This window comes from Ambystoma mexicanum, chromosome 5q, assembly GCF_040938575.1.
Source record: "Ambystoma mexicanum isolate Mex_15411 chromosome 5q, UKY_AmexF1_1, whole genome shotgun sequence".
Classification (NCBI taxonomy): domain Eukaryota; kingdom Metazoa; phylum Chordata; class Amphibia; order Caudata; family Ambystomatidae; genus Ambystoma; species Ambystoma mexicanum.
Window position 1 is genome coordinate 917352549 of NC_090933.1, and position 24687 is coordinate 917377235.

General features: G+C 48.7%; 1 protein-coding gene across 9 annotated transcripts in view; it reads left to right on the forward strand.

Annotated features, from left to right (window-relative positions):
- The window catches only part of VPS13B (vacuolar protein sorting 13 homolog B), a 3421660-nt gene that overhangs the window by 1586190 nt on the left and 1810783 nt on the right, over positions 1-24687 (forward strand). For all 9 annotated transcript variants that reach the window (XM_069621427.1, XM_069621422.1, XM_069621424.1 and 6 more), the window contains exon 20: positions 19069-19178. In XM_069621427.1, the coding sequence (XP_069477528.1) occupies positions 19069-19178 (110 nt within the window). The remainder of the gene's footprint in view (positions 1-19068; positions 19179-24687) is intronic.

A 24687-nucleotide genomic window follows, 5' to 3' on the forward strand; every position in this document is an offset into this window, starting at 1 on the left:
AATAAAATCATGTTTTACATTACATTGAGGAAAACGTAGCTGTTAGAATTGTATGCACCTTAAGTCCAGCATTGCGTACCTCAAAATTATTTTCAAATTTTTATTATCCATACAGAAAGATTGGTTATGCTATATTTCTGTGCCTGTCTGAAATGTGATTCAGGGCATTATCAGAATCTTTGTGAATGCCCAAATACAGCAGCCAGCCGGTCATATTTTCTGGACAGCTTCAAAAAGCCTGTGCTTCCCACACAACATGCATATTAATTCCATCAAACGTTGAAGCACGGGTACCATTTTTATCAACATGTTAAATAATAATAACACTAACTTTAGCATGCCATTACTGAAACAAATAAATACGGAATGAACGCCAAGCTCCACAGTGGTGAGCCAGTGGAAAATAAGGAGACCAAAACAACTTAGCAGCCACTTAGCAGCCATAAAACACACTTCTTTTGGTTATTTGAGCAGAAACCTACCATACTATTTAGAGTAGAGTAGAATAGAAACGTTAAAATGTATATTAGTGGGAAATAGGTCACCATACACATAAGGGGTATGTGGGTAGAAGGAGCGCGTGTACTGTAGTAAAGGGTGGTTGTCAGGAAGAGTACTGAGAGGAGTGGGTTTAGGGGACACCTTTCTTATGGAGTGAAGAAGCTGTTCCTTAAAGGGGAGAGTCTTAATTTCTACAATCAGTGTGACAGTCTTAAGAATAGGGCTACTACGATTGATACATATATTATAGTGCAGCGGTCAACGCACTATAAGGTGAGTGACATGAGCCATAGAAAATCAGAAAATTCTATTGCTAATAATTTTTGACTTGCATGACGTATTTGGCTGATATTTTCCAAAGAAAATGTTTGTCACGCCCCCCCTCCCCCAGACTGGAAATTATGCAAATGATTTGTTAAAAAATGTAAATGTTATTAAGAAAGAAAAGAAATGCTGTTTTCGGCCTATTTCCATTCATTTTCCTATAGAAAAAAAGCCAAAATGTTGTTGAGCTGAAACGCAAAATTTGCTGGAGGGAATTGGACCAAATGAGAAATAATTTGGGCACGAAGCGTTAATTTCCATAACAGGTTTGGGTTATTCTGTTCAGTCAATATTTGACGAGGAAAGGGGTGCCTTCTTCTCCCAAAAATATAGCTATATCTCGCATGGTGCTTTGCAGAAGTTTTTCAGAATTGAAAATCCGCCTTTTAAAAATTTGTTTTGCTCAATGCAAGTGATTTCGCATTTCCCCAATATTAAGGCGGTAAATAAAAAGTGCACAAAAGCTATTTGGAAGAGGAAAAAGGTTGAAATTGCATCAGACTACGGATGGGCAGGGGGAAAGAGATTAGCTCATTTAAAGTTAGGCAGTTGGGGGTTGTCTGGGGAGCATATTACAGTTCGGATGTTGTCACATTATCAGGGGATTCTTGCAAGATTACCGTAGTAATAATGTAAGACGCGCTTGGAAATTAAAATGTGTGTCACGAAGCAAAGAGGGAAAGGGAGTAATGGGAGGAAGGCAGGGAGGTAAAAATCAGCTGATGTGCATGGTGGGTTATAGAGATAAGGAAGGAGGCACATGGGGAACGCATGTGAGGACCTTTTAATTTTCGAGCGTTCTCAGGGTAGTTAGTGCAAGATTACTGCAGTACTTACCAGCGGAATGGAAACTGAGGAAAAAAATAAACTGGCTAACATCTCTTGTAATCACATCTATTAGGCAGGGGAAAGTGGGTCTTTGTGCAGCTCAAGCTCATTTGGATTCTGTAAGTAAACCAACCTCACTTAGCTCAAACTACAGCATTGATGCCCTGCCCAGAGACCTAATCCATTCTACTGTTGGCCAACCTTGTTCTGATGTACAGTACACAAATGCAGATAGCGGAGCTTGCCTGGCAGCCTTGCACACAGCTCTGCACACTAACATTGCAATTTGGCATTATGATCAGGCCAAAAAGGCAGATCCAAGCAAGGGCAGCCTCCTTGCCACTCTTGTTTTTCTGCAACACCAACAACCAAAATGCCCCAAAGGATGTAATGTTACCTTTCCTCCTTGTGAATTTGGCAATATGAGTTATACCAACTTTTAGGGAATAATCCCCATCAGCAGGCTTCACCTTTTAACAACCTTGCATTCGACTCAACCAGAGCAACTTAATTGTATGCCGTGGGTTAGTCTCTTTTGGCTTCAGACAATGCTTGGACAACTCTTGACTTTGGCAATACTTGTATCTCTCTTAGCCTTGGGAAATGCTTACACTACTCTTTGGCTTTGGGAAATGCTTGATTCACTCTTGGCTTGGGAAATGCGTATTTCACTCTTGGTTTGTGCAATGCTTGTTCCCTAGAACTCACAATTATCAATGTTTAATCACTTAACTTCAGTGCTAAATAGTTTTCAACTGCTTCACAATTGACCCTTTGTTAACATTTACTTCAGAATCAAACATGACCAGTCTCATCTGTTTTCAGATGTTTTAGTATTCAATTAACGTGGCTCAGAGTGTACTCGTACGTTCCGTCCCCTTTCCTCCATCCTTGTGGGCGTCCCCCAACATGGGAACCTTGGCAGCAAAAAATTGAGCTGCTCCTTTAAATTTAGTATAGCTCTCGGGGGCGAGGCCTCGGAAACCCCCCGCCGAGGCCACACCCTGTGGCGCCTAACCTCAGACCCTTTTTCCACATGGATGATGTCAGACCTGGCATCCAGCGTAGAGACTTTTTTAGCTTTCCGCTTGCACCCTCAGTGCATGTCGGCTGCAGAAGGATTCACAAGATGTGCCTCATGCAACCGCTCGTTGCCGGCCTCTGACCCCAATGCCCTCTGTCTTGAGTGTCTGGGGCCCGGCCATCGCTGGGACACATGTTCGGCTTGCAGCGCTCTCGGTCTCAGGGCATTGAAGAATTGGCTGTCGCAGTGGAGGGAGATCTTCCACACTTCTCCTTTGCCCCACCATAAGGACTTTGTTTCCAAAAACCCTTGTCAAGACAAGGTAGGCCCACTGTCCAGCACGGCTCCGTAGCGCGGCAACTCCTTCCCCGGGGTTCCTTGGATTTAGGTTTTGGCAGGCCTGAGGCCGCTAAAGGCTACCAGCTCACAAACCGAGGGGCTCAGGGGCGCTTCCGGGCATTCCGGGGGCAGCCCTGAGGCCATCCAGTTTCCCGGCTTCCAAACTGAGGGGCACAGCATCCTACCAGACTGTCCTCAGAAAGGTGGTCAAGTTCGTCGTCCTCTTCGAACCCAAGGGGTAAGGTATCGACGGGTGTCACCTCCAAGTGTCAGGCCTCGGCAGGATCCAGCAAGGCTACTGGCACAGGTGCGGAGGGCGTCTAGCCTTCCCAGAGTTTGCTCCGCGGTCGTGAGTCAGGGTGTTAAGACTACCGGCAATCTGGCCGAGGGCTCAGAGCCTACGAGAGGTCAAGGCTTCCACTTCGGGTGCAAGACCCAAGGTGTATCCTCCCATGTATGAGGCCTCTTGTGGCTCAGGGACCTTCGTGCCCTCCTGCCCCGGGCGTGGCACAAGTCTTCAAAATGGCAGAGAGGCCCGCGCAGATCCCTCTAGTCAGCTGGCCATCTTGGATCCAACTCAGTGCCTGCCTGTGCTTTCGCACATTGAATGGGCTCTGCAGGAAGATCCCAGTGCCCTCTCCACTCTGTAAGTGGTAGTGGATTGTACAGTACAGGCATCTGGTCTCCTCAGGGGTACATCTACCCATTGCAGCCTTATGGCTAGGTGCCTCGGGCGCCTCAGTGCTTTGACCAGGAGTGGAGACCCAGTGCCTCAGAGAGCCGGCCCCTAGGGATCCAGTCTGGCATCCCTGTCCAGAGGAATGTCCTACAGGTGGCAAGTAAGTTCTGGGAGAAGCCCCGGGCCAACGCCCAGATCAACAAGATGCTGGATAGCAGGTTCAGACTGACGGACTGGGAGCCAATCCTCCTGGCCTCCTACTAGCAGCCGCATTCGTCAGTGGTGGCTGCGGCCTCATATTCTAAACCATTGTCTTTGTTGTCTTCCTCCACGGGATACCCCTCCAGTTGTCTTTCCAAAGATAGTCTTTCGGCAAACACTGTTATGCCATTTCAGGACTGCATCTACAGCAAGCCAACGCCAGCGCCCTCTTGGCTGCGGCTATCCAGAAGCTGTGGTGGGAGTTCATGGAATTTTTGCCTGACTGCCCTTGGGAAAAGCATGCCTCCTTCAAGGCCGGTCTGGCGGATGCCCAGGCCGTTGTGCAGGACCTCATGGAGTCTTCGTTCTCCAACATTGACACACCCAGCAGAGGGCTGTGCCTTGGTGTTGAGATGAGAAGGACGGCGTGGATGCATGCCACTAAGTTTTCATCTGACGTACAGCAGCAGATCCTTTATCTACCCTTTGAGGGCGTGGACCTCTTTCATTCGTCAACCGATAACGATTTGACACATAAGTGAACCTCCACTCAAACCACCATGTCCTTGGCCATCCTGACAAAGCTGGGACAGAAATCCCTCCCTCAGTCTCAGGGCAGGACCGAATTCAAACCCTGTGCTTTTTCCCGCTTCAAAGGTTTCCAGGTCCGCAGTACGCAGAGGGCTGATGGGTCGTCCAGCGACAACAGGAGGAAGCAGCAGAGGACTTTGCATTTTTTTTCCGCTCCCCCTACTCTGCTGCCACCTCTGATGCCAAAAAGCAGTGACATCAAGGTCAGGGAACAGCGCTCACCTGTGGGGGGCCGTCTGGCTCTTTTCCAGGACACCTGGAAGTGTCTTTTTAACAACCCGTGGATCCTACCTGTAGTCTCCACGGTCTGCAGTCTTCCTCTTCCTTTTTCGAGGGGATTGGGTCCTCCGACGTATTCCATATCTATGACAGTAATCACCACAGCTGTACTGCTTCGGAAAATCTTTGGGTGTCTGCGTCCTGCGTCATGACGTCGATACGCCGCCCTCGAGGACCTCCTCCGACGGCCGACGTTACTGGATGTTATAAGTAGGACGCACGACACCCGTAGCTTCCGTTCTGTTTGTTCCGCGAACGTGTTCGCTTTGGAGATCTCGGCACGCCTCGACTCTTTGGAGTTTCTGTTCTTTCGGTTCTTCAGACCTGTTCGGTTGTAAGAAGTTTTCGAGATGTCTTCCTCATCTTCCACCCCGCGTCCGGGCTTCAAGCAATGCGGGGACTGCGGGTCCAAGATGTCGGTGACAGACTTGCACGACGCCTGCCTCTGGTGCCTCGGGGAGGCCCACGACACGGATGATTGTGTCGACTGCCAGTCGCTTACGTCCAAAGCCTTGCGGGAGTGCAAGAAGAAACTGTCGGTCGGTAAGGTGTCTAAGCCCTGGAAGTCGAGGTCCACTGGGCTCTCGACGGACGATTCGAGGGGCGACTCTCCACATCGTCGTCGTCGTAAGTCTAGGGGGTCTCGGTCCCGGAGTGGGTCCCGCCACTCCTCTGCCTCTTCGAGGCACTCCCGGAAGCGCCGTCATCGGTCGCCTTCCCCATCCTCGTCCGAGGACTCCGCCCGTCGGCGGGTAGTTTATCCCACCAAGCATGCGACTCCGGAGGAATGGGCTTCCTTCGGTAAGAAAATGCTGGCGATTCTTGAATTGCAGGGCACCGGCCCATCCGCGCCTCCGAATGGGATCAGGGCCTGACCGTACTAGAGACACCGCTCGTATGCCTTCAGGCTCGGGTGGTCGGCACGATTTGTGGGAAAGGTCCCGCTCGGACAAGGGGAATTGTTCTAGTCATGCACGTTCCAGGTCCCGGTCCTGGACGAGCTCGAGACCGTGTGCACCTGTGATGTCTTGCCTGTAGCTCCGCCTCCGAAGAAGTCATCGACACCATCGGCGCCCAGGCTGTCGAAGGACACGCTCGCGGCTCCGCCCTCGAGGCCTGTGTCGACGCCGTCGATGCTGTCGGTGCTGCGTTCGACGCCGATTCACTCGACGCCCTCACCGCCTTTTGAGGCTGTTTCAACGGGGGTACCCTGGGGTACGGTGGAACCCCCTAGAAAGGCTCTGGCCAAGGCCAAGCATGGCTTTGTTCCCCATTCTATGCCCACTTTCCACCATCTTGATTACATTTCGTAGGTGGATGAGGGCTCTGATGATGGCATGTTTCCTGATACGGTGCCAGATGAGATTATCTCGGGACATAGTCAGATTGAGGACCTGCGTCAGTCACTGCACAACGCCAGTGGTCTGGACACCTCTCCGGGGGTGGAGCTCTGTAGGCCTGAGCCTGGCACCCATGCCGACTCCTCGTACCGGCGCCTTATGTCAAGGGTCACCGAGTACTTGGGGTGGTCTACTCCCCCAGGGGAGTTTCTTCAGGATGACCTCACAGATATCCTCGACCAAGGTCCACCAACTGACCCGGTACTGCCTTTCCGTATGGCTCTACAGAGGATGGCGGTGGCGGCTTGGACTGCTGAAGAGAGTCTCCCGGCAGTGGGCAAGTCTTTGCCGTGAAAATACTGCCTAGCCAGTAGCAACCCCTGCTACTTGACCAAGCAACCCACTCCGGAGAGTTTGGTGGTGCAGGCGGCTACGGCCCCAGCAAAGCAGGCGTCGTATCCTACCATTCCTCCTGATAGGGACGACAAGCGTTTTGATGGTTGGGCGAAGGAAGTGTTTTCTTCAGGGGGTATGGCTCTTCAGGCTGCCAACTCCGTATGTGCCTTGTCACGTTTCACGCACACTCTGTGGAACTGTGTTTCCTTAGCGGCTGAACATATTCCAAAGGGGACGAACGGGATGGTTTTCTTGCTATGGTCTAGGATGGCAAGGATGCCATGTGTGAGGCCGTTGAGTCAGGTTCGGACATGGCAGATTGCGTCAGCTGGTCCATGGCGGCGAGCACCGTAATACGCAGGTTTGCGTGGTTGCGGAAGTCGGGGTTTGCGCCTGATGTGCAAGCCCGGCTCCTAAACATGCCCTTTGATGGTGTCCATCTTTTTGGCAGCAAGGCTGACGAGAGCCTTGAGAGGTTGCAGACCTCAAAAGCTGCAGCGAAGTCGATGGGCGCTGCAGTTCGCCAACCTATGCCTTTTCGTCCTAGGGGACTGCAATGGAGGGCAGGTTCCTTTCGTTATTACTCATCCTTTGGTAAAGCGAAAGGAGCTGCTAGTCAAAGGGGCCACCGTAGGAGTGCCAGAGATGGAAAACAAGGTACTTGAGGTGCCAAGGCCGCTCGGGCTGTTGCCTATTTGCCCTCAGGCTATGCCGCAGCCGCTTCAGCTCAGTCATGAGGCCATGTCCCATGGTTCGCCGGTTGGGGGAAGGCTGGCGCAGCATCTTGTCGAATGGCGTGCCATTACTTCAGATGTGTGGGTGCTGGCGATCATAGCCCACGGCTACTGTCTTGCTTTCCGGCAGAGGCCTCACGACAATCCACCGGGGAACCTCTCTTTGAAGAGTCTGGATCGGCTCCTTGTGCAGGAAATTCAATCCCTGCTGGAGAATGGCGCCATAGAAATGGTGCCTGTAGCGGAGAGGAACAAGGGATGGTATTCCCCTTATTTTTCTATTTCAAAGGAAGACGGGGATTGAGACCCATCATAGACTTACGCGGTTTGAACAGCCTCCTCAGGAAGGACAAGTTCAAGATGGTTACCCTTTCTCAAGTCCTCCAGGCCCTTCAACTTCAGGACTGGTTGGTGTCTCTCGACCTCAAGGACACTTATTTTCATGTGCCGATCCATCCAAAGCACAAGAAGTACCTGAGGTCCGCAGTTGGCGACTCGTACTTTCAGTTTCGGGTCCTGCCGTTCGGATTGACCTCTGCCCCGAGGGTCTTCGCCAAGCCCCTACCTGGACTATTGGTTGATCAGGGCGTGCCCTCCCGAGCAAGTCCTTGATCATCTGTTCGTCACCTGCCACTCCCTCCATAAGCTGGGCTTCTCCCTCAACTTAAAGAAGTCCCACTTGACGCCGACTCAGAGGGCTCATCACATTCAGCAGATGGTGCAAAAGTTTCAACATGCCCAGAGTCTCCCTGCGTTCGAGTTCTTGAGATTGCTCGGCCTCATGGCATCCTGCATTCTTCTGGTGCCAGAGGCCAGGTTGCGGATGAGATCTTTGCAATGGGCACTCAAGCTCCAGTGGTCTCAGTCCTCCGGCAGAATGTCGGACCCCATTCAGGTGCTGCCCTTGGTCGCCCAGGACCTTCTATGGTGGGCCGTCGAAAGGCAATCTGATGAAGGTGGCTCTATTTTGGCTACCCTGGCTGGAGGTGACGATTGTGACGGACGCATCCCTCACGGGATGGGGAGCTCATGCCAACGGGTTGACAGCGGTTGTTGGTCTCCGTTGGAGTCCAGACTCCATATCAATCTGTTGGAGCAGAGGGCCATCAGGCTTGCCATGAAGGCTTTTCTGCCGACTGTGCGAGGAAAGAATGTCCTGATTCTGACAGACAACACAGTGGCCATGCACTACCTCAACAAAAAGGTGGGGGGCAGGGTCACTTCCTCTGTGCAGGGAGGCAATGCAGCTCTGGTTCTGGGCAATCCAGCAGGAAATTTCGGTCTCGGCAGTTCATCTGGCCGGAGACGAAAACGAGTAGGTGGACGAGTGGTAGTTGGCTCAGGAGATTCTCCTGGAGATCTTCGCCCTTTGGGGGTCCCCTCAAGTGGATCTCTTCGCCTCCAGTGTCAACCGGAAGTGCGAAAGGTTCTGCTTGCGGGAATTTCCTCCAAGAGGAGCCTTAGGAGACGCGTTCGTGATGGAGTGGTCATTCCCACTGCTGTACGCGTTTCCTCCAGTCCCTGTCATTCCGCAAGTGCTGTGGAGGTTACAGAGGTTCGGTTCCCGGATGATCCTCATTGCTCGGGCATGGGCCAGGAGGACGTGGTACCCGGACCTTCTCGACTTGTCCATCTGCCCTCCAAGTCGTCTTCCCTACCGAGACGATCTGCTCTCACGGGAGGGGGGTCAGGTTCTCCATCCAGAGGTCAGATCCCTCAACCTTCATGCTTGGCTTCTGAAAGGTTGAGGTGTAAGGATTGGGACGTCTCTGAAGACGTGATGGAGGTGTTGCTTTCGGCCAGACGGCCGGCAACAAAGTCCCTGTACTATTGCCGTTGGAGAAAGTTCTGCGACTGGTGCAGGGTTAAGAATGTGGATCCTTTTTCATGCGACATTCCTGTGGTTCTGTCTTTTTTGCTTTCTTTGGCCCACAAGGGCCTGCAAGTGGGAACCGTTAAAGGTTACCTAGCGGCGTTGTCCATATTTAAGCACTCATCTGAAGAGTGTTCTTATTTTAAAATTCCTTTAATTTCTCAGTTTCTAAAAGGGGTCACTAGTGTGTTCCCTCCGTCACATTTCCAGGTGCCCGGTTGGGATCTGAACCTTGTTCTCAAGTTTCTAATGGGTGCTCCGTTTGAGCCTTTGCATTCCTGCCCTTTCAGACTATTAACTCTTAAAACTATATTTTTACTTGCGGTCACTTCCGCTCGCAGAGTGACTGAGTTACAGGCACTTTCAGATAAGCCACCCTTCACTGTGTTTCACAAGGACAGGGTTGTCCTTAGAGTTCATCCTTCCTTTCTTCCGAAGGTGGTGTCAGAATTTCATTTAAGCCAGAAGGTTATTCTTCCGGCATTTTATCCTCCTCCGCATCCTGGTAAGGAAGACAAGAGGCTCCAAAGGCTGGATCTTAGGAGAGCTTTAAGCTTTTATATTTCACGCATGTCCCGGGTCAGAGTGGACGATCAACTCTTTTTTGGTTATGCTGGAAGGCGTTTGGGGCAAGCTGTTACTAAGCAGACTTTGTCTCGATGGATTATCCTGGCAATTTCTGAATGTTACCGCTTGGCGGGTAAGGACCCTCCGATAGGCTTGCGGCCCCATTCTACCAGGGGTATGGCTGCCTCTACTGCCCTGCAGAGGGGTGTTCCTATTCGTAACATCTGTGATGCAGCCACCTGGGCTTCGGTCCATACTTTTGTACGTCACTACTCCCTCGAGTGTATCCGTGGGCAGGATCTGGCCTTTGGCAAGGCAGTCCTTTACTCTGCAATTTGATTGGGCATTCTAAATTTCTATCTTCTAAATTCTTTTTCCAACCTCCTTACGTTAGTACTGCTTTGGAAGTCTATCATAGATATGGAATACGTCTGAGGACCCAATCCCCTCGAAGAACAAGTTACTCTCTTACCTGGTAACGTTCTTTCGATGGGATGGTCCGACGATGTATTCCATATCGCTCCCTTCCTGCCTTCCCCGCTACAGAATTTCTTATGCGACTGCAGCTTACGTTTCCGCAAGGCTTTGTGTGGTCAGACTGGCAGAAGACTGGTGCCACACGTTCTGGGAAAAAACTACAACTGAGGCTACGGGCGTCGTGCGTCCTACTTATAACATCCAGTGACATCGGCCGTCGGAGGAGGTCCTCGAGGGCGGCGTATCAACGTCATCGACGCAGACGCCGAAAGATTTTCTGAAACAGAACAGCTGTGGTGATTACTGTCATAGATATGGAATATTTCGTCGGACCATCCCATCGAAAGAACGTTACCAGGTAAGAGAGTAAGTTGTTCTTCTCTACCATCTTTTTCTCCTCTCTGTCAGATCAGGTCCCTGGCTCTTTTACGCAAGGTCCTGCTGCTCGTGGAGATGCAGGCGATAGAGCAGATTCCTCAATCAGACAGGGGCTCCAGGTTCTATTCCAGGATTTTTGTGGTACCCAAGAACCACCACGCGAGCCTGGGGGTTGTCTTGCACCTGTCAATTCTAAATTTGTCACTGTCGCTAGAACGCTTCAAGATGATTACTCCCACGCACATATATGAGTCTCTGTGTGCAGGTGACTAGATGTGTTCCTGGACCTCAAGGATGCGTACCTGCATGTACCCATCTACCAACTGCATCAGAAGCAGAAGTTTCTGCAGTTCATGATGGTCATACCATTTTCAGTACAAGGTGCTGCCCTTCAGCCTGAACTCAGCCCTTTGTGTCTTCACAAAGTTGATGAACGCAGTGCCGAGTTTTCTATGCTTGGAGGGCCATCATCTATACCCTTATTTGGATGACTGGCTGGTGAGGGCCGGGTTGCCAGAGAGGGTGTTGCACTCCTGCCAGAGATTGGCAGATATCCTTCATCGGCTGGGGATCTCCCTCAACCGGTGGAAGTCACAGTTGGGTCCATCTCAGGATCTCGTCTTCCTGGGGGTGGATTGGAACACAGACGTTCAGCGGGTGTTCCCCACGCCCAAGATCCTTCTGTCACCTCTGCAAGGCAGTGGGGCATTTTTTGGCCATCTCAACCACCTCAGCATGGTAGTTCGAGCACCTTCTGGGCCCGATGGCCTCCTGAGTGCTTACTGTACAGCACGCTCGCCCCAAGATGATGCTCCTCCAGCTCCACTTGGCAGCCAATTGGGATCAGGAGACAGGGTCTGTCGGACAGGATCCCAATACCACCGCTCCTCCTGCCCGACATTTGCTGGTGGATGATGGGTGGCAATGTTTCAGTGGGGGGTCCTCTTCACCCGGCCGAAGCCTACCTTGGGAGTAACAATGGACAGCTCTCTTTCAGGCTGGGGGGCTATGTGATTCATGGCGCGTGGTCCAGGATGGAAACCCACCTGCATATCAATCTGCTTGAGCTCAGGGCAGTGGGCCTAGCCCGCAAGGCGTTTCTGCCCCTCTATCAGGAACAGGTATGTTCTGGTCAGGACGGACAACTCTACTACAATGTTTTACCTGAACAAGCAGGGTGGCACCCGCTTCCCCTTCTCTGCCGGTAGGCGTTGGCGATCTGCGAATGGGCCCTGACCGAAGGGGTTTGGATTTTGGCTGTCAGTCTGACTGAGCCGCTTGGGGTTCAACACTTATGAGTGGTAGTTGCACACCGATGTCATGGCCACAGGCCCGAGAACACAAAAACCACACCATCTAGTGATGGGGGCAATGGGTCACTTGATTCACTTATGTCCCTTTGGGACCTATAAACACAGGGGCCCTGGCTGGACTCGGTCCTGTCGCCTTTGGCGCCAAGCTCATATAGAGATGTGAGCAGGAACACTTTATTTCAGTGCAGGAGTGCGTTTACTTTATTTCAGTGCAGGAGTGCTTTTATTTTGCAAGAACTTTCCAGGAGCTGAAAGCCTTTATTCCAGAGAACATTTTCATGTGTTGACTCATCGGGTGGGGCTCCCTAGGCCTGGTCTTCATGTGGTGACTCATCGGGTGTGGCAGGCGGGCTGAACCTGGTTGGCGTGGCTTCAGAAGCTCAGCTATATAAGCTGCTCCATCCTTAAGGCTGGTGCTTCGTGATACTATGCACTTGCATGCAACGTGATGCTCACCGCCGCTTGGACCGGTTTACTTACCTTTTGGAAACAGGCGTTCTCCTGCATACTCACCTCCAGGAAACCAGTGCTTCATCGCTTCATCTGCAGACTCATCTCCTGACATCCAGTGATCTTGATCGCGACACCGCTGCACCGCACTCCGCATCTACGAACTCGGACCCTGTGAAGAAGAAGAAAGACCAGGTTAGAACATCCGCCCTAGGGCTGTGCCACATTTGAACCCTGCGCGCCCCCTAGTTAACAACTTACCAGCTACTGTACTGCTGCAGCTTCGTTCCTCATTCCCTCTGGCTGTCGCCTCGAGCTCCCCAGCTTCTTCTGGGCCGGCAACATCACCTGCAAGGGAAGAAAGCAAAAGAGCAACCATCAAAGGTGAAACAGACAGCAATACAAGACAATGAACTTTATAATACAACAAAAGCAGACGAGGAAAGGCAAACAGGAACTTACCTGAAGTATAGTGGCTTAGTCGCAGCAGGACTGGACTACCATGTGCAAGGGACCAGTGAAGGAACTCGGTCCAGATCATACAAGCAGCAGGACGGAGTGCTCGCCAAAACGAATCAAAAGGAGCAGTCCTGAGCAGCATCACCCATAACCACCAATAACCACATAAGCGCAGAGGGTGAAGTCGGACCCGAGCAACCTCACCCCTGGGAGGGTTGCAACCGTGCCCCAACGCCTCCGCAGAGACCAGGTGAGCGTAACAACCGACTCTTTGTTGCCCCTGTTCCAGCTGTGGGGGTTCACGGGCCTGGATTTGTTTGCATCCCTCTGGAATGCCAAGTGCCCCCAGTTGGCTTCATGGGTACGCCGTGTTGGGGGGTCACTGGGAGACACCTTCCAGATGTGTGGCACGGCTGCAGGTGTTACGCATTCCCGCCCACCTCTCTGTTCCAACAAACACTCCACAAGTTCCGGGCTTTGGTGGGTTGCAGCTTCATCCTGATTGCCCCCACTGGCCTTCGAGACCCTGGTTTTCAGATGTTTTGCCTTTGTGCTCCCAAGGTCCCGTCCACCTTTTGATCTCCAGCAGGGGCTTCCTGACGCAGCAGTGCCGGGTGGTGGAACATCCAGACCCGGCCGAGCTGGCGCTGGCGGCCTGGTTCCTGACCAGCTGAGGCTTCAACAGGCTCAATTTTCAGATTACATCTGGGACATCATTCAGCAGGCCAGGAAGCTCTTGACTCGGTCCCCAGTATAAGAGCAAATGGACTAGGTTCTGCCATTGGGCTCGTGGCAAGGGTCTGGAGTCTGTCGAAGGTCCGCTGGATGATGTTCTGGCTTTTTCAGCACACCTGGCTCGTTCTGGAGTTCAGGTGGATACTTGACGCACTTATTTGGTGGCCATCTGGGCTTGCAAGAATTCCCCTAAGCATGTGTTTTTGGTGGCCAACCCAGTGGTTAAGGACCACCTTAAGGGGTTGTCTAGGATTTTACCTCTGGTGCATTGGCCGAACCTGGTCTGGGATTTCAGCGTGGTTCTTGCAGCTTTGCAGCGCAAGCCTTTTGAGCTGATGGTCTCAGTGGACATCCTCTTGGTAGCACTAAAGACAGTTTTACTGGTGGTCCTCACCTCTGCGCGCAGGGTTAGTGAGCTACAAGCGTTGTCTTTGTGCAAGCCCTTCACCACATATCACAACGACAAGGTCATCTTGCACACTCATCCAAACCTCTTGGCCAAGGTGGTCTCTCCATTTCACCTGAATCACAAGATCTGCCTCCCAGTGTTCTTACCGAATGCGCAGTCAGAGACAGAGAGGGCCCTTCATTCCCTGTACCTCAAAAAGGTCATCAGGTTTGACCTCTCTCTGACGAAATCCTTCAGGAAGGCTGAGGCTTTATTCATGACTTTTGGGGGCTCCTCCCCGGCTCTCAGGCTTCCAATGCTTCCATCGCCCGTTAAATGGTTCAGGCCATCTTGGAGGAGTACACGGCCATGGGCAAACCTGTTCCTGAAGGGATTCATGCCCATGCCATCAGAGCTAAGGCCACGGCCATCGCGTTTCTGGCACATGCTTCCTGGGTTTCTGTAAGCACTACTCACTGGACACCAGCTCGTTGTGCGATGCAGAGTTTGGTCAGGCGATTCTGAAGAACCTTTTTGCTTCATCCTAGATATGAGGCAGATTATCACAGGTCCACCCTATTGTCTTGTTTGGTGGAATCGCCCACAAGGATGGAGGAAAGGGGATAGGATATGTGTAATTAAATTTACTCACCATAGGGACTTGAGTACTAATAATTAATTTTCCCCTTTCCTCCATACTTCCCAGCCACCTTCCCCTGGCAAGTATGCCAGGGGCTAATATTTACTAAAAGTAGCCAGGTATCTAAGCGTCCAGTGTGTTCAAAGGTGACCTTTAAAGGTTCCAGTACCATCCCCATGTTGGGGGACGCCCACAAGGATGGAGGAAAGGGGACTATGGACTTTGTGTACTCTAGTCACTTTGGTGTGTAACTTTAATTTGTACTCTTACGCAAGTGCTATTAAAGAAGTTCACTCTGACTTCCCATTGGCTGGCAATCAATGGTCGGTTTAATATTGCTTTCACTTGCGCGCAAGTGATTCTGCTTGGCTCCAGTTGCCTGCCTTGGTTCATGCAAGGTATCAGAACGCTTGATAACACTCACCGGCTTCTGTCTTGCTCCCTTCGCGTGCTGCAGGGCTTGAACTGCTTCTGGCCTCGTTTGGACACGCACACTTCCTCGTGACGGTGTCTTCATTCCTACCACACAGTCACAGAGCTCGTCTCGCTCCTGGGACCCTCAGCTGTACAACTCCTTTCAGCCACAGTCTCTGGTGCGCTTCCTGCTGCACAATCTCTGCAATCAGGTTCACATGGGGAAACGCAGTCTTCCTTCACGCTTACCGCAGCGCAACCCATGCACTTCAGATTTAGTGCGAGTTGGACCCTCTCAGGATAGCAGGAATCTGTTTGGTTAATGTCCCGGCGTCCCTTCTTTCCATAAACTTCTACTGGGATTGCCAGCAACATGCTCTCCTTCTGCTGCTACCACTCCAGCTACATCTCCATTCAATGGTCTACACCTGAGGGGGCCTTTTAAGCCTCTCTACTTCCCTCAGGTGTGGGTCATCATGCTTAAAAAGCTGACAACTCCTGCAACATTACTCTTGAGCCCTCTTCCTTGTCCCTGTACTTAGGGGATTATGGGGCGTGTAGTCCCAACCACCATTATTAGGTTTTCCTGTCAGCTTTTAATCTTTAAATGCAGATTTGCTCCACGTACATGCATTTAAGGAAATGTCACAAGAATTTACTTGTAAAGTTGAAAGCAGTCTGTTCAACCCATTATGTGTAGGTTTCCTTTCACTGTACCTCTTGAAGTAAGGGGGATTTCTAACCTTAGAACTCTCAAGCTTTTGTCTTTCTTAGGATGCCTACAGATGTCACACCAGCTTTACCCACATCACAAGGCTTAATGTGTGGTTCAGACACATCATAACTACAATAAGACATTACATCTCTTGGCACCTTCAAAAGGTTCTTCCCATATAACGACAAATACCGTGTTTCAGCCCATGGGATCTCCTCACCACCCTTGGTCTAGTCTCCTCCCAGGTGATCCTCCCGCTGTATACCATCCCCAATGTCAGGATCAGGTAGTGTCTGCCTTTCCCATGCCACCTGGGAGGAGACTTTAGGGGAAGGTGTTAGTGAGGGATACACAGCATTCATCACACCTGCTAGTCACATTGACTATCAATTATATTTGATACAATTATAATCAAAGTGGGTAGACTGTTCATTAAAGGATTCATGTATATGTGAAACAATACAGGGTTGTACTTCTGTGTAATTGAACGTGGTAAGCGGTTGTGCGCTGTTTCACCGAAGTGAATTACTTTATGGTAATTACCATGGATAAACCAGTATTTGTAAATGCTGTCTCAAATTATGTCTTTCGTGCTTGGGCTTTAAGGAGAAAATTACTTGATCAAGATCAATAATTGGACATATCCTACCTTAATTCACAATGGCCTTCGCTCTACTCAATTGCTTAAATTACTTATTTAGCTCTGTGACAACCCCTATGGCATAATTGAGGAATTCAACTGTTAGTGACGTAACTTAATAACGCTTGTATAGATACTATGCAGATTATTGGTAATGTATTATTTGCATACATGAAACTTTGGAGTGGCATCGGGCTATCTATATTCCATATTTTTCATGAAATAGTTAAGTACTAGAATTGTGTTTTAATTTCACCATCACATTGATCATCTGGCTTTGAAGACATGAAATGAGTCTGGGAGTTTATTGGTCATACCATACCCCTCACCGTGAAATATTTAACTTGCTATTATTAGGTGCATCTTATGTTTATCTTTCATGGCTCTGATAATGTATATTGCTTTTTTATTGTTTTAAATATTATGCTGTTGACAGATTATGGCATGTATATTTGCTGTGATACTGTATGAGAGTTGTTTTAAATGTACTTTCATGACAAACTGCTGAACTCAAGTATGTTAACTGACTGAAGTCTCTGTCACACGTTCACTAATACTGCTTTCCTACTGTACCTGATACCAGGGCTGAGGACGAATATGGCAGCGCACGCCTGAAAGCCCTTTTATCGGAATAGCCACATTCCACGTTAGTCTATGCATCCTTTTTAGACTTCTCATTAGCAGTAGATGCGATCGGTGATTGTTATTGTGACGTCCACATTGTTTGAGATGGAGACGCTGCACCTTACTCTGGAATTTGTACTAATTAATCTCCTATGCCATAAAGCAAGTGGACTCCATGGCCATATTCAATGTTATTCCTGCTGCTCAAAAAAAGAGACGACATTTTTTATTTACTCCTGGTCTTTCAATACAACAATACCGTAGGTGGTGAGAGAGGGAGTGTTAAAGTATCTTAGCCATTTGTATCAGGATGGGCTCCCATTGAACTTTGTAGATTTCATTCAGAGTTTTGGAAGAGCACAGGTTTACCTAGTCACAGGTTAGGCATTGGGTATCCTAAAGTGCTGGTGAAATGGAGGGATCCAGGCAGCTTTGACATTTTGACAAACTGCTACAAGATGATGTCTCAGCTCATCTAGCACATATTTAAAGCTTTAGTACAAGACAGCTCAGGAATGAAGGTGCCTAGTTCATAAAATGGGAAGTGCAAAAATCAGTGAACACTGATGGTGGTTGATTGCTGCAGCCTTAGCCTCACATTTCACCGAAATAAAGGAAATCAAGTATGAATAGGTTCGCATGTGGTATATGGTCTCTTCTAGACTTCACACTATTTATCCCTCATCATTCACACAGTGTTGTTGAGATTGTGGACAGGAGAAACCATGTAATGCATTTGGCAGACCTGCCCATACATCTCATGTTTATGGGATGAGGTTTTGGCTTTGATTATATGAAGTTACTCAGTTTAGATTACCGAAAGACACTGTTATTTGTCTACTGGGAGCCACAGACCCTGTTGCCCTATGTTCGCCCGGGGCACATTAGTTGGACATATCTTAATAGCAACAAGGTTGTCCATGGCCCACTGGAAGAAAAAGGAAAATGCTCCTGGCTGAGCTGTGATTTGCAATACAATCTGTAATCATGCTGTCAAGGACAAACTTACATGCTCACTATTGAACAAACTTGATAAATTCATCGATGTCTGGTCCCTGTCAATTGACTTCATGCAAGCAAATGATGGATATGTACATAGACCAAAGCCGTTGTCCAACGTTTTATTATATGGATATGAAATCAAAGGAGAAAATAAAGTTCAGTGAAATTGCTATGACAGAAGTGCGTGGGTTCTCCTGACACCATAGTTGCCAACATGACCCATTCCAATCTGTAGGTGCTTTTCCAATCCTGTTTTTTTCTTTGCATTCTGGGACTTGTAGTCTGAGTTTTATTATGGAAAAAGTGGAACTGCAAGTCCCAGAATGCAAAGAAAAAAACAGGACTGGATAAGTACCTGCAGATTGGAATGGGTCATGTTGTCAACTTTGCAGCACAGATTTGTGACCAGTTCTCGTTTTGTTTTATTATCACCTTGATAGGAGACTTAAAATATGTAGGTCGTTATAAGTTTAGATGTTTTTGTTGGATCCATCATTTTGAACTCTTGTTCTGTGGATGCAATGCGATTAATGCCCAGTTCATAGCATTTCCTGAGCGACCATTAGAGCTTCTGCATTAAAAAAAATGTATAGAAACGGATAATTTATGATGAGAAGCGTATCTGTGTAATGTTTTTAAAATTAAGCTAAAGAAACGCTTTTTTAAAAACGAAACAGCTGGTAGTTGTCAGCTGCTGCCTGGACCTCCTAAAGTGGGTTGAACAAAAAAGTATGAAAATACTGTCGTATTTATAACCTTTGCCTCCTGGACATGAGCTGAGATTGCAAACAACGTGAGCTCGCCTTTTGCTGAGACATTAATGTTCATTGATACACCCCTTACCTAAGGTAGGTTTTATTGCGATATTGCATTATTCTTCTGCTGTTCAACGTGTTAAATTGAAACCTTACAGCCCTCCTTCTTGCCATTATAGGGACCCGTTTTTTGCAGCATGGTTCCAAATCATATTTGTGTTTCTACACATTTCAAATCTGCAAAATGGTTTGTTACACTAGAGGCTGTCGCATAGTAATACACACATGCAGTGCTGCAATCTTAAGCACAATCAACCCAACAGGCCAGCAGCTTCCATTGTCAAGGAATTGTTTGTTAACACGACTATATGTGATCAATTAAACGCGTTCTTTTCTTGACAGGCGCTGTGTTCCTGGCGAGTGTTCAAGGAATAGCAATCAACGTAGATCCTGTTGTGTACACATGGCTCATGTACCAGCCTCAGAAACGGAGCAGCAGACACACCCAGCAGGTATGGAAGTATGCCCGGTTTTTTCGTGTTGTTGACTAGAAGTGCCTCTTCGCTTTGGCCTATACAAAGATGAGTGACTTCTAATGGAAGCAACGGTTTCTAGATCACTGCAGCCCACAGAGTCTTGATGAAAGCCGGGAGACCAAATAGAGATGCGTTCTGGGCCTGATGTCAGCCATGCGTGTTACCTTTGGCCCTCCCACTTCTAGCTAGAGCCATCACTTGTCGGCTCCATTGCAGGGTCTCGCCTGAGGGCTTCATTTTAAGCTCTGTACCCGTCCGCCTATCACCCAACCAGGACTACGAAGTGTCCTTGGCGGGCCTAGGATCTATCTCGTCATGACACCAGAGATGGACCAAAGCTCTGAAACTCGTAGGTGCAGTGAGGATGCCCGCCTAGTGTAGTGTGCTTGGCTTTTAGCCACAGGCAGTTTCATTTTCTTTTGGGTGAAACCAGTATGGAAGAGTTTGCTGCAGTTTAAGTAGACTGCAAATGTCCTTCTGCCTAGAATTGTGCCCCTTCTTTCCCAGTCAAAAAACTGTTTTGTACATATGTTTTGTCATTATTTTTGTGAAATCAGCATGCTATGCGTTCTGTATCCCATTTGTTATCAAGCATTCGGGTTGTTCTTTCTCTTTCTTTGTATTGCCATTAATGTCTCTGCTACTAATTCCAGGCAGATGGTATTAGTAGTGACCAGTGTACACCAATTGTTGTGGTATGTGACTACACCTGTCTTTACATAATGCTCCAGAACCTCTCTTCTGTCTCTGGCCATTGGTTACTCAGAAACATTAGCGGTGCTTCATAGTTTAATCATCTTAGGCTTTAGACTGCAACAGGACTTTTTCTTTTGAAGCGTTGCCGACATCCACCTATCACTCATTTCTTCCTTTATGGCACGTATGCATCCCTCATCATTTCTGTCTGTTGTGCCCACTGAAGGAAAGTATTGTTAACAATGCAGTGGAAAAGCTCTTGCACAGGAGGGAATTGAATGGAGTCTCAATCTTAGCCCGGGCAAAAGTGGTGACGCTTCTGGCACCACAATGGGGACCCTAGTTGCTTTACAAGCCTCCATCATGAATGGCAAACATTCAGCATGCCCTGCCCGAGTGCCCCTCAAACCTGTCACATCTACCCATTAGAAAATATTCCATATGGCAAAAGCTAGCTTCTACCCAAAAGTGCCATGTCCTGCCTTAGAGTATTTTTTTGACCCACTAGTGTGCATTCCAAGATGTGGCACTACTGCTCTGCGTAGATTGATCTCTGGACAGGGGGAGCACACACATGACATCCATTCCGATTTTAACAGTTCACCATATTGGCAGCACCCCTCACTACAGGTATTAAAGTGTGTGAAAGGAGGGATTCCAGAATAGGTAAAATTGCAATCCTTGTCTAACCCCATTGTCGTTCTAGGGCAAGCCACAATCTATTTGCCTTCCAGGACCTCAGTATGACATCAATGTATTTAATTGGACAGCCTGTCTTTACTGCATTGGGGGATCCTTAATGCTAAGGGGTTAATCTGGTTTCCACAGATTGTGTAAGAGGGGAGGACCCATTGCTAGGAGACCATGAATGGCAGCCAACAGTGAATGATGGGAGGATAGCTCGGGGGCAACGTGCTCGCCTTGGAAGCAAGACGACACAGAGCAACACAGGTTCGATCCCCGGGTCCACGCTTAGAAACCTCTGGGTATTAAGCGCGTTATAAATAACCAGTCATATCATGTCATGATAGGCAGCAGGACCAATGTCAGCAGAATATGATGGGATTCGGCAGTTGGAACTAACAGATTGCTGGGGAGGTAGTGACTGAAGACAAGATATGTATTTTGGATTTCAGGTAAGGGAGCATCTGTAAGGGAGAATCTTTCTTGACCCAACTTGTCTCTAGAGTACACTGGAGCGATGCCCTTTATCCACCCTCAACATTCCCTGTGGGGTTCCACAGGGGGCCTGCCTGTCACCCCTGCTGCTTAATTTGTACTTTTAGCCCCTCTGTGCCCTATTGGAGAGCATGGGCGCTTAGTTTACCAACCTTGCGGATGGCACACAATTAGTTATGGAACTCAGTGGGGGCTACCCCAACGACTCAGCCAAACTCCTCTCGATTTTTAATCAGGTTGAGTTATGGATGACCGAGAACTGGATGTGCATTAATGGCGGGAAAACTGAGCTACTCTTCATTGGCTCCCACCAAGCCAGGAGTAAGCTCAGCATCAGCTACAATGCTTTTCCCATTAATCAAACCAGGATACCCATTCATACAAAGGTTAAAACTCTGGGAGTTACCTTGGAAGCCTCCCTAAATTTAGAAGAACACACAACAATAGTTAGTAGAAATTGCAAGTACCATCTTTGCCTATTCGACCTCTCCTGACCGAAGAAAACGCGGCCACAATAGCCCATGCCATCATCCTACCAAGGCTGGACTACTGCAATGCCCTGCTTCTCGGAGCTAGCATTTCCAGTTAAAGAAGATGCCAGAAAATCCAAAATGATGCTGCACGCATCATTAAAAGGGTCCCTTGGAAGGAGCACATATCTAAACACCGGAAAAACCTGCACTGGCTGTCCATAGTGGACGGCATCCGTTTCAGAACGTGCACCATTGTGCCCCAGGCAGATGTTTACGCTCAATGGACAAGGCCTAAGCTCAGTGGACAAGGCCCTGGCCTTCTGTCCCAGATTTTAAACGGGCAAGAAGCATGGGTAGATCGTTCGTAGTCTGTGCAGCCCAGCTGTGGAACTCCCTTCTGGGGAAGCTGAGACAGAAAAAGAATCTCAGGTAAAACTTAAAGACTGTACTATTTAGATAATTGCCTCATACACCCAATTCTTGGCCTCTTCCTGTCCTGTCCTCTTTTGTTGTACTTTGTGTTCATGTGCGCCCTGATGCCTGTGGGCTGTCCGCCACGTTATAAATAAATAAATCTGACATGTTCCATTACTAGGGTCTTCTTCTTAATGTACGTTCTTGGTGTTACCTCCTCTGAAGTGGGGGGGAGAGAACCCCAAAATACAATGACAAATTCTTTCTGAAATGGTGTGATCCATAGTTGCCTGAAGTAAGCCATCCAAGAGGAAGCCCAGCGTGGTATAGCCTGGGTAAAGCATGTGGTGGGACTTTGGCGTCAGGTTACTGACTGCTAGGTGGTCTGAGTAAAACATGGTTATAATCGGCCAGTAGGGTGAAGGTCAGAGCGCCCGAATCTGAAAGGCTCACAGCTGCACAGACTTGAGTTTTCCTAACTGCCTACATTTGTGCCACACTTGTAAACCCTACTTTAATCTTCAGCCTTTCTTCAAGTCTGATAGCCCTAGCCACACTAATATGTCGAGTTGTTGGTCGATATTTTTCTAGAGTGCATTTAGATTGAAATTCTATGTTCTCGACCTCTCAGTTCAATTGAATTGTTTAACATTCTCCAGTTTTGTGAAGTGCATGTATATTTTTATATGGGGCTAAAGCCTTAGACCATGCTGTTTATTAGGCACGTGCCTTCTCCTCCATCTCCCTCCCTAGGATTGACTACAGAAGCTGCTAGTATGCATCTCACTTCCTCGTTGATTCTCACCACTGGGCAACACGTGACTACTTGTGTCCATCTTGTTAACCCTGCGCGCACCGCAGGTGAGGAATAGGCTGCTATCACTTGTCTCCAAGCACTCTTAAATGGTCATTCCCTGACATTGGGATAACGCCCTTGAACAACGTGCTTTTTTTGTGTAGTTTTTTAAAAATAAACTAACACAAGATAATAACAACGCCCTTGAACATTAACAGCTGTACATTCTGCTATTACAATGCTTTGCGTGCAGTCTATGTATTCACTGACTACTAAAGAAGATCCTATGTGGTGAGAGTACATCATCCAAACCAAGGGCAATCTGCCAGGTACAGGCACATTTTGTAAAAAAAAGATGCATGCAGAAAGTAATGATTACATTTAGGCGTGAGTGGGGCAATGCCATAAGAGGGTTGCTGCTCGGAAAGCTAGCCGGGTCCGTTCCTTGCAGACCTCTGCACACTGTGCTGTGGAATGGGGAATGTTGGCAGATGCGATGAAGACATCGGGCGCTTTTCACGCAGCGCCAGTGCTTGATGCCACAAATCTGGAGGTCGCTTCTACCGGCACGCAACGGAGTGCTGCTGGCAGCATGGAACCATTTATTTTTCATTGACCTCAGTTTGCATTCAAATGATCGTACAAGGGGCGCGTTCTTCCCTTCCTACTAGATCAGTTCCAAACATGTTCAAGGCTGTAGAGTTGAAGATTAAGATGAGCCATTGACATTACATTGGATAAGGGACATGCCAAGGATATGTTCCTTTTTATTAAGAGTTGTTCTGTCTTTCGGGACAAAAAGTATTCCGTATAGCGTTCATGTATTTATGGCTTTTTGGATATCTTTAGCATTTTTTCAGGGAAAGGCATGTTCTGCGCATTCCTTGTTGGTACTTCATTGTTTGGGTCCCAAGTACTGCACCAACTACCGATTACTTGCTGCCCTTGCGCAACGCCCTTTAACCTCATACTGACATTACTGCCCATAGCAAACCTGTTACTAGCTAGCTACAGATTTAGCCTTCCATAGTACATCACAACCTTGCATACAACGTCTGCTTATGCAAGGACAGGGGAGGTAAACGAGAAGGATTTACTTGCCAACGTAGAGTCAGGTCAGCAGTCAAAACAAAGCTGAGAGAAAGGGTGTCCCATGGTGGTCTATGGGGGAAGGCAGCAAAGGGAAGATCTTTCCTAATGCTTGGGTCTGTGGTCATGTGTCTTTGCAGGTCCCCTTCTACCCGCGGTTCACCATGAGGTCCTCTGGGGTTGGGATGCAGTTGAACTGGCTCAAAGGTATCTTGAGGCAATGAATCGGGGTTCAAGTTGCTTCTGCCATCTGGCTTTCTGGGAGACCCAATCCAGTGTCTCTGGGGGAAAGGTGAGTCCTTAGCCTAGCACTTCCACTCGAGAAAGTTGTTGACACCAACACAAGGCCTTGACCTCCAGTGAAGCAGGATCCTGGTTCCAGTGCCCAGGGAAGAGTGGCGTTGGTCCACAGCAGTGTCACCCCCACTGTTCCCTGGGGATGGTTAGGGAGCTGAGCTTGTCTTTCCCTTGGATGACTTCTGCCTTCACCTCGATGGGAGCAGATTTTAGAATCGGCTGCATTCCCAGTAGAGGCCCAGTGAATCTTTCTTTTTGTGAGAGTCCAACAATGAATAAACAAAAGTCAGGCTTTGCTCTCCTTTATTTTGACGAAATGTCACAGTTATGGTCAAAAGCAAGCCTTCCATGATCCCAATTGAGGATTTTGTAACAAGCATCCTTTGCCTTCTGACATCATACCTCGAGTACATTAACTGAAAGAAATGGGGAGGGCAGTAGTACCCTGGCAGAAAGCAAATAGTGGAACCTCCCTCTCAGCTTTCCTCTGGCTACTTTGGCTCTGCCCTCTTCCCATGTATGCTCAGTTAAAAGCGACTGC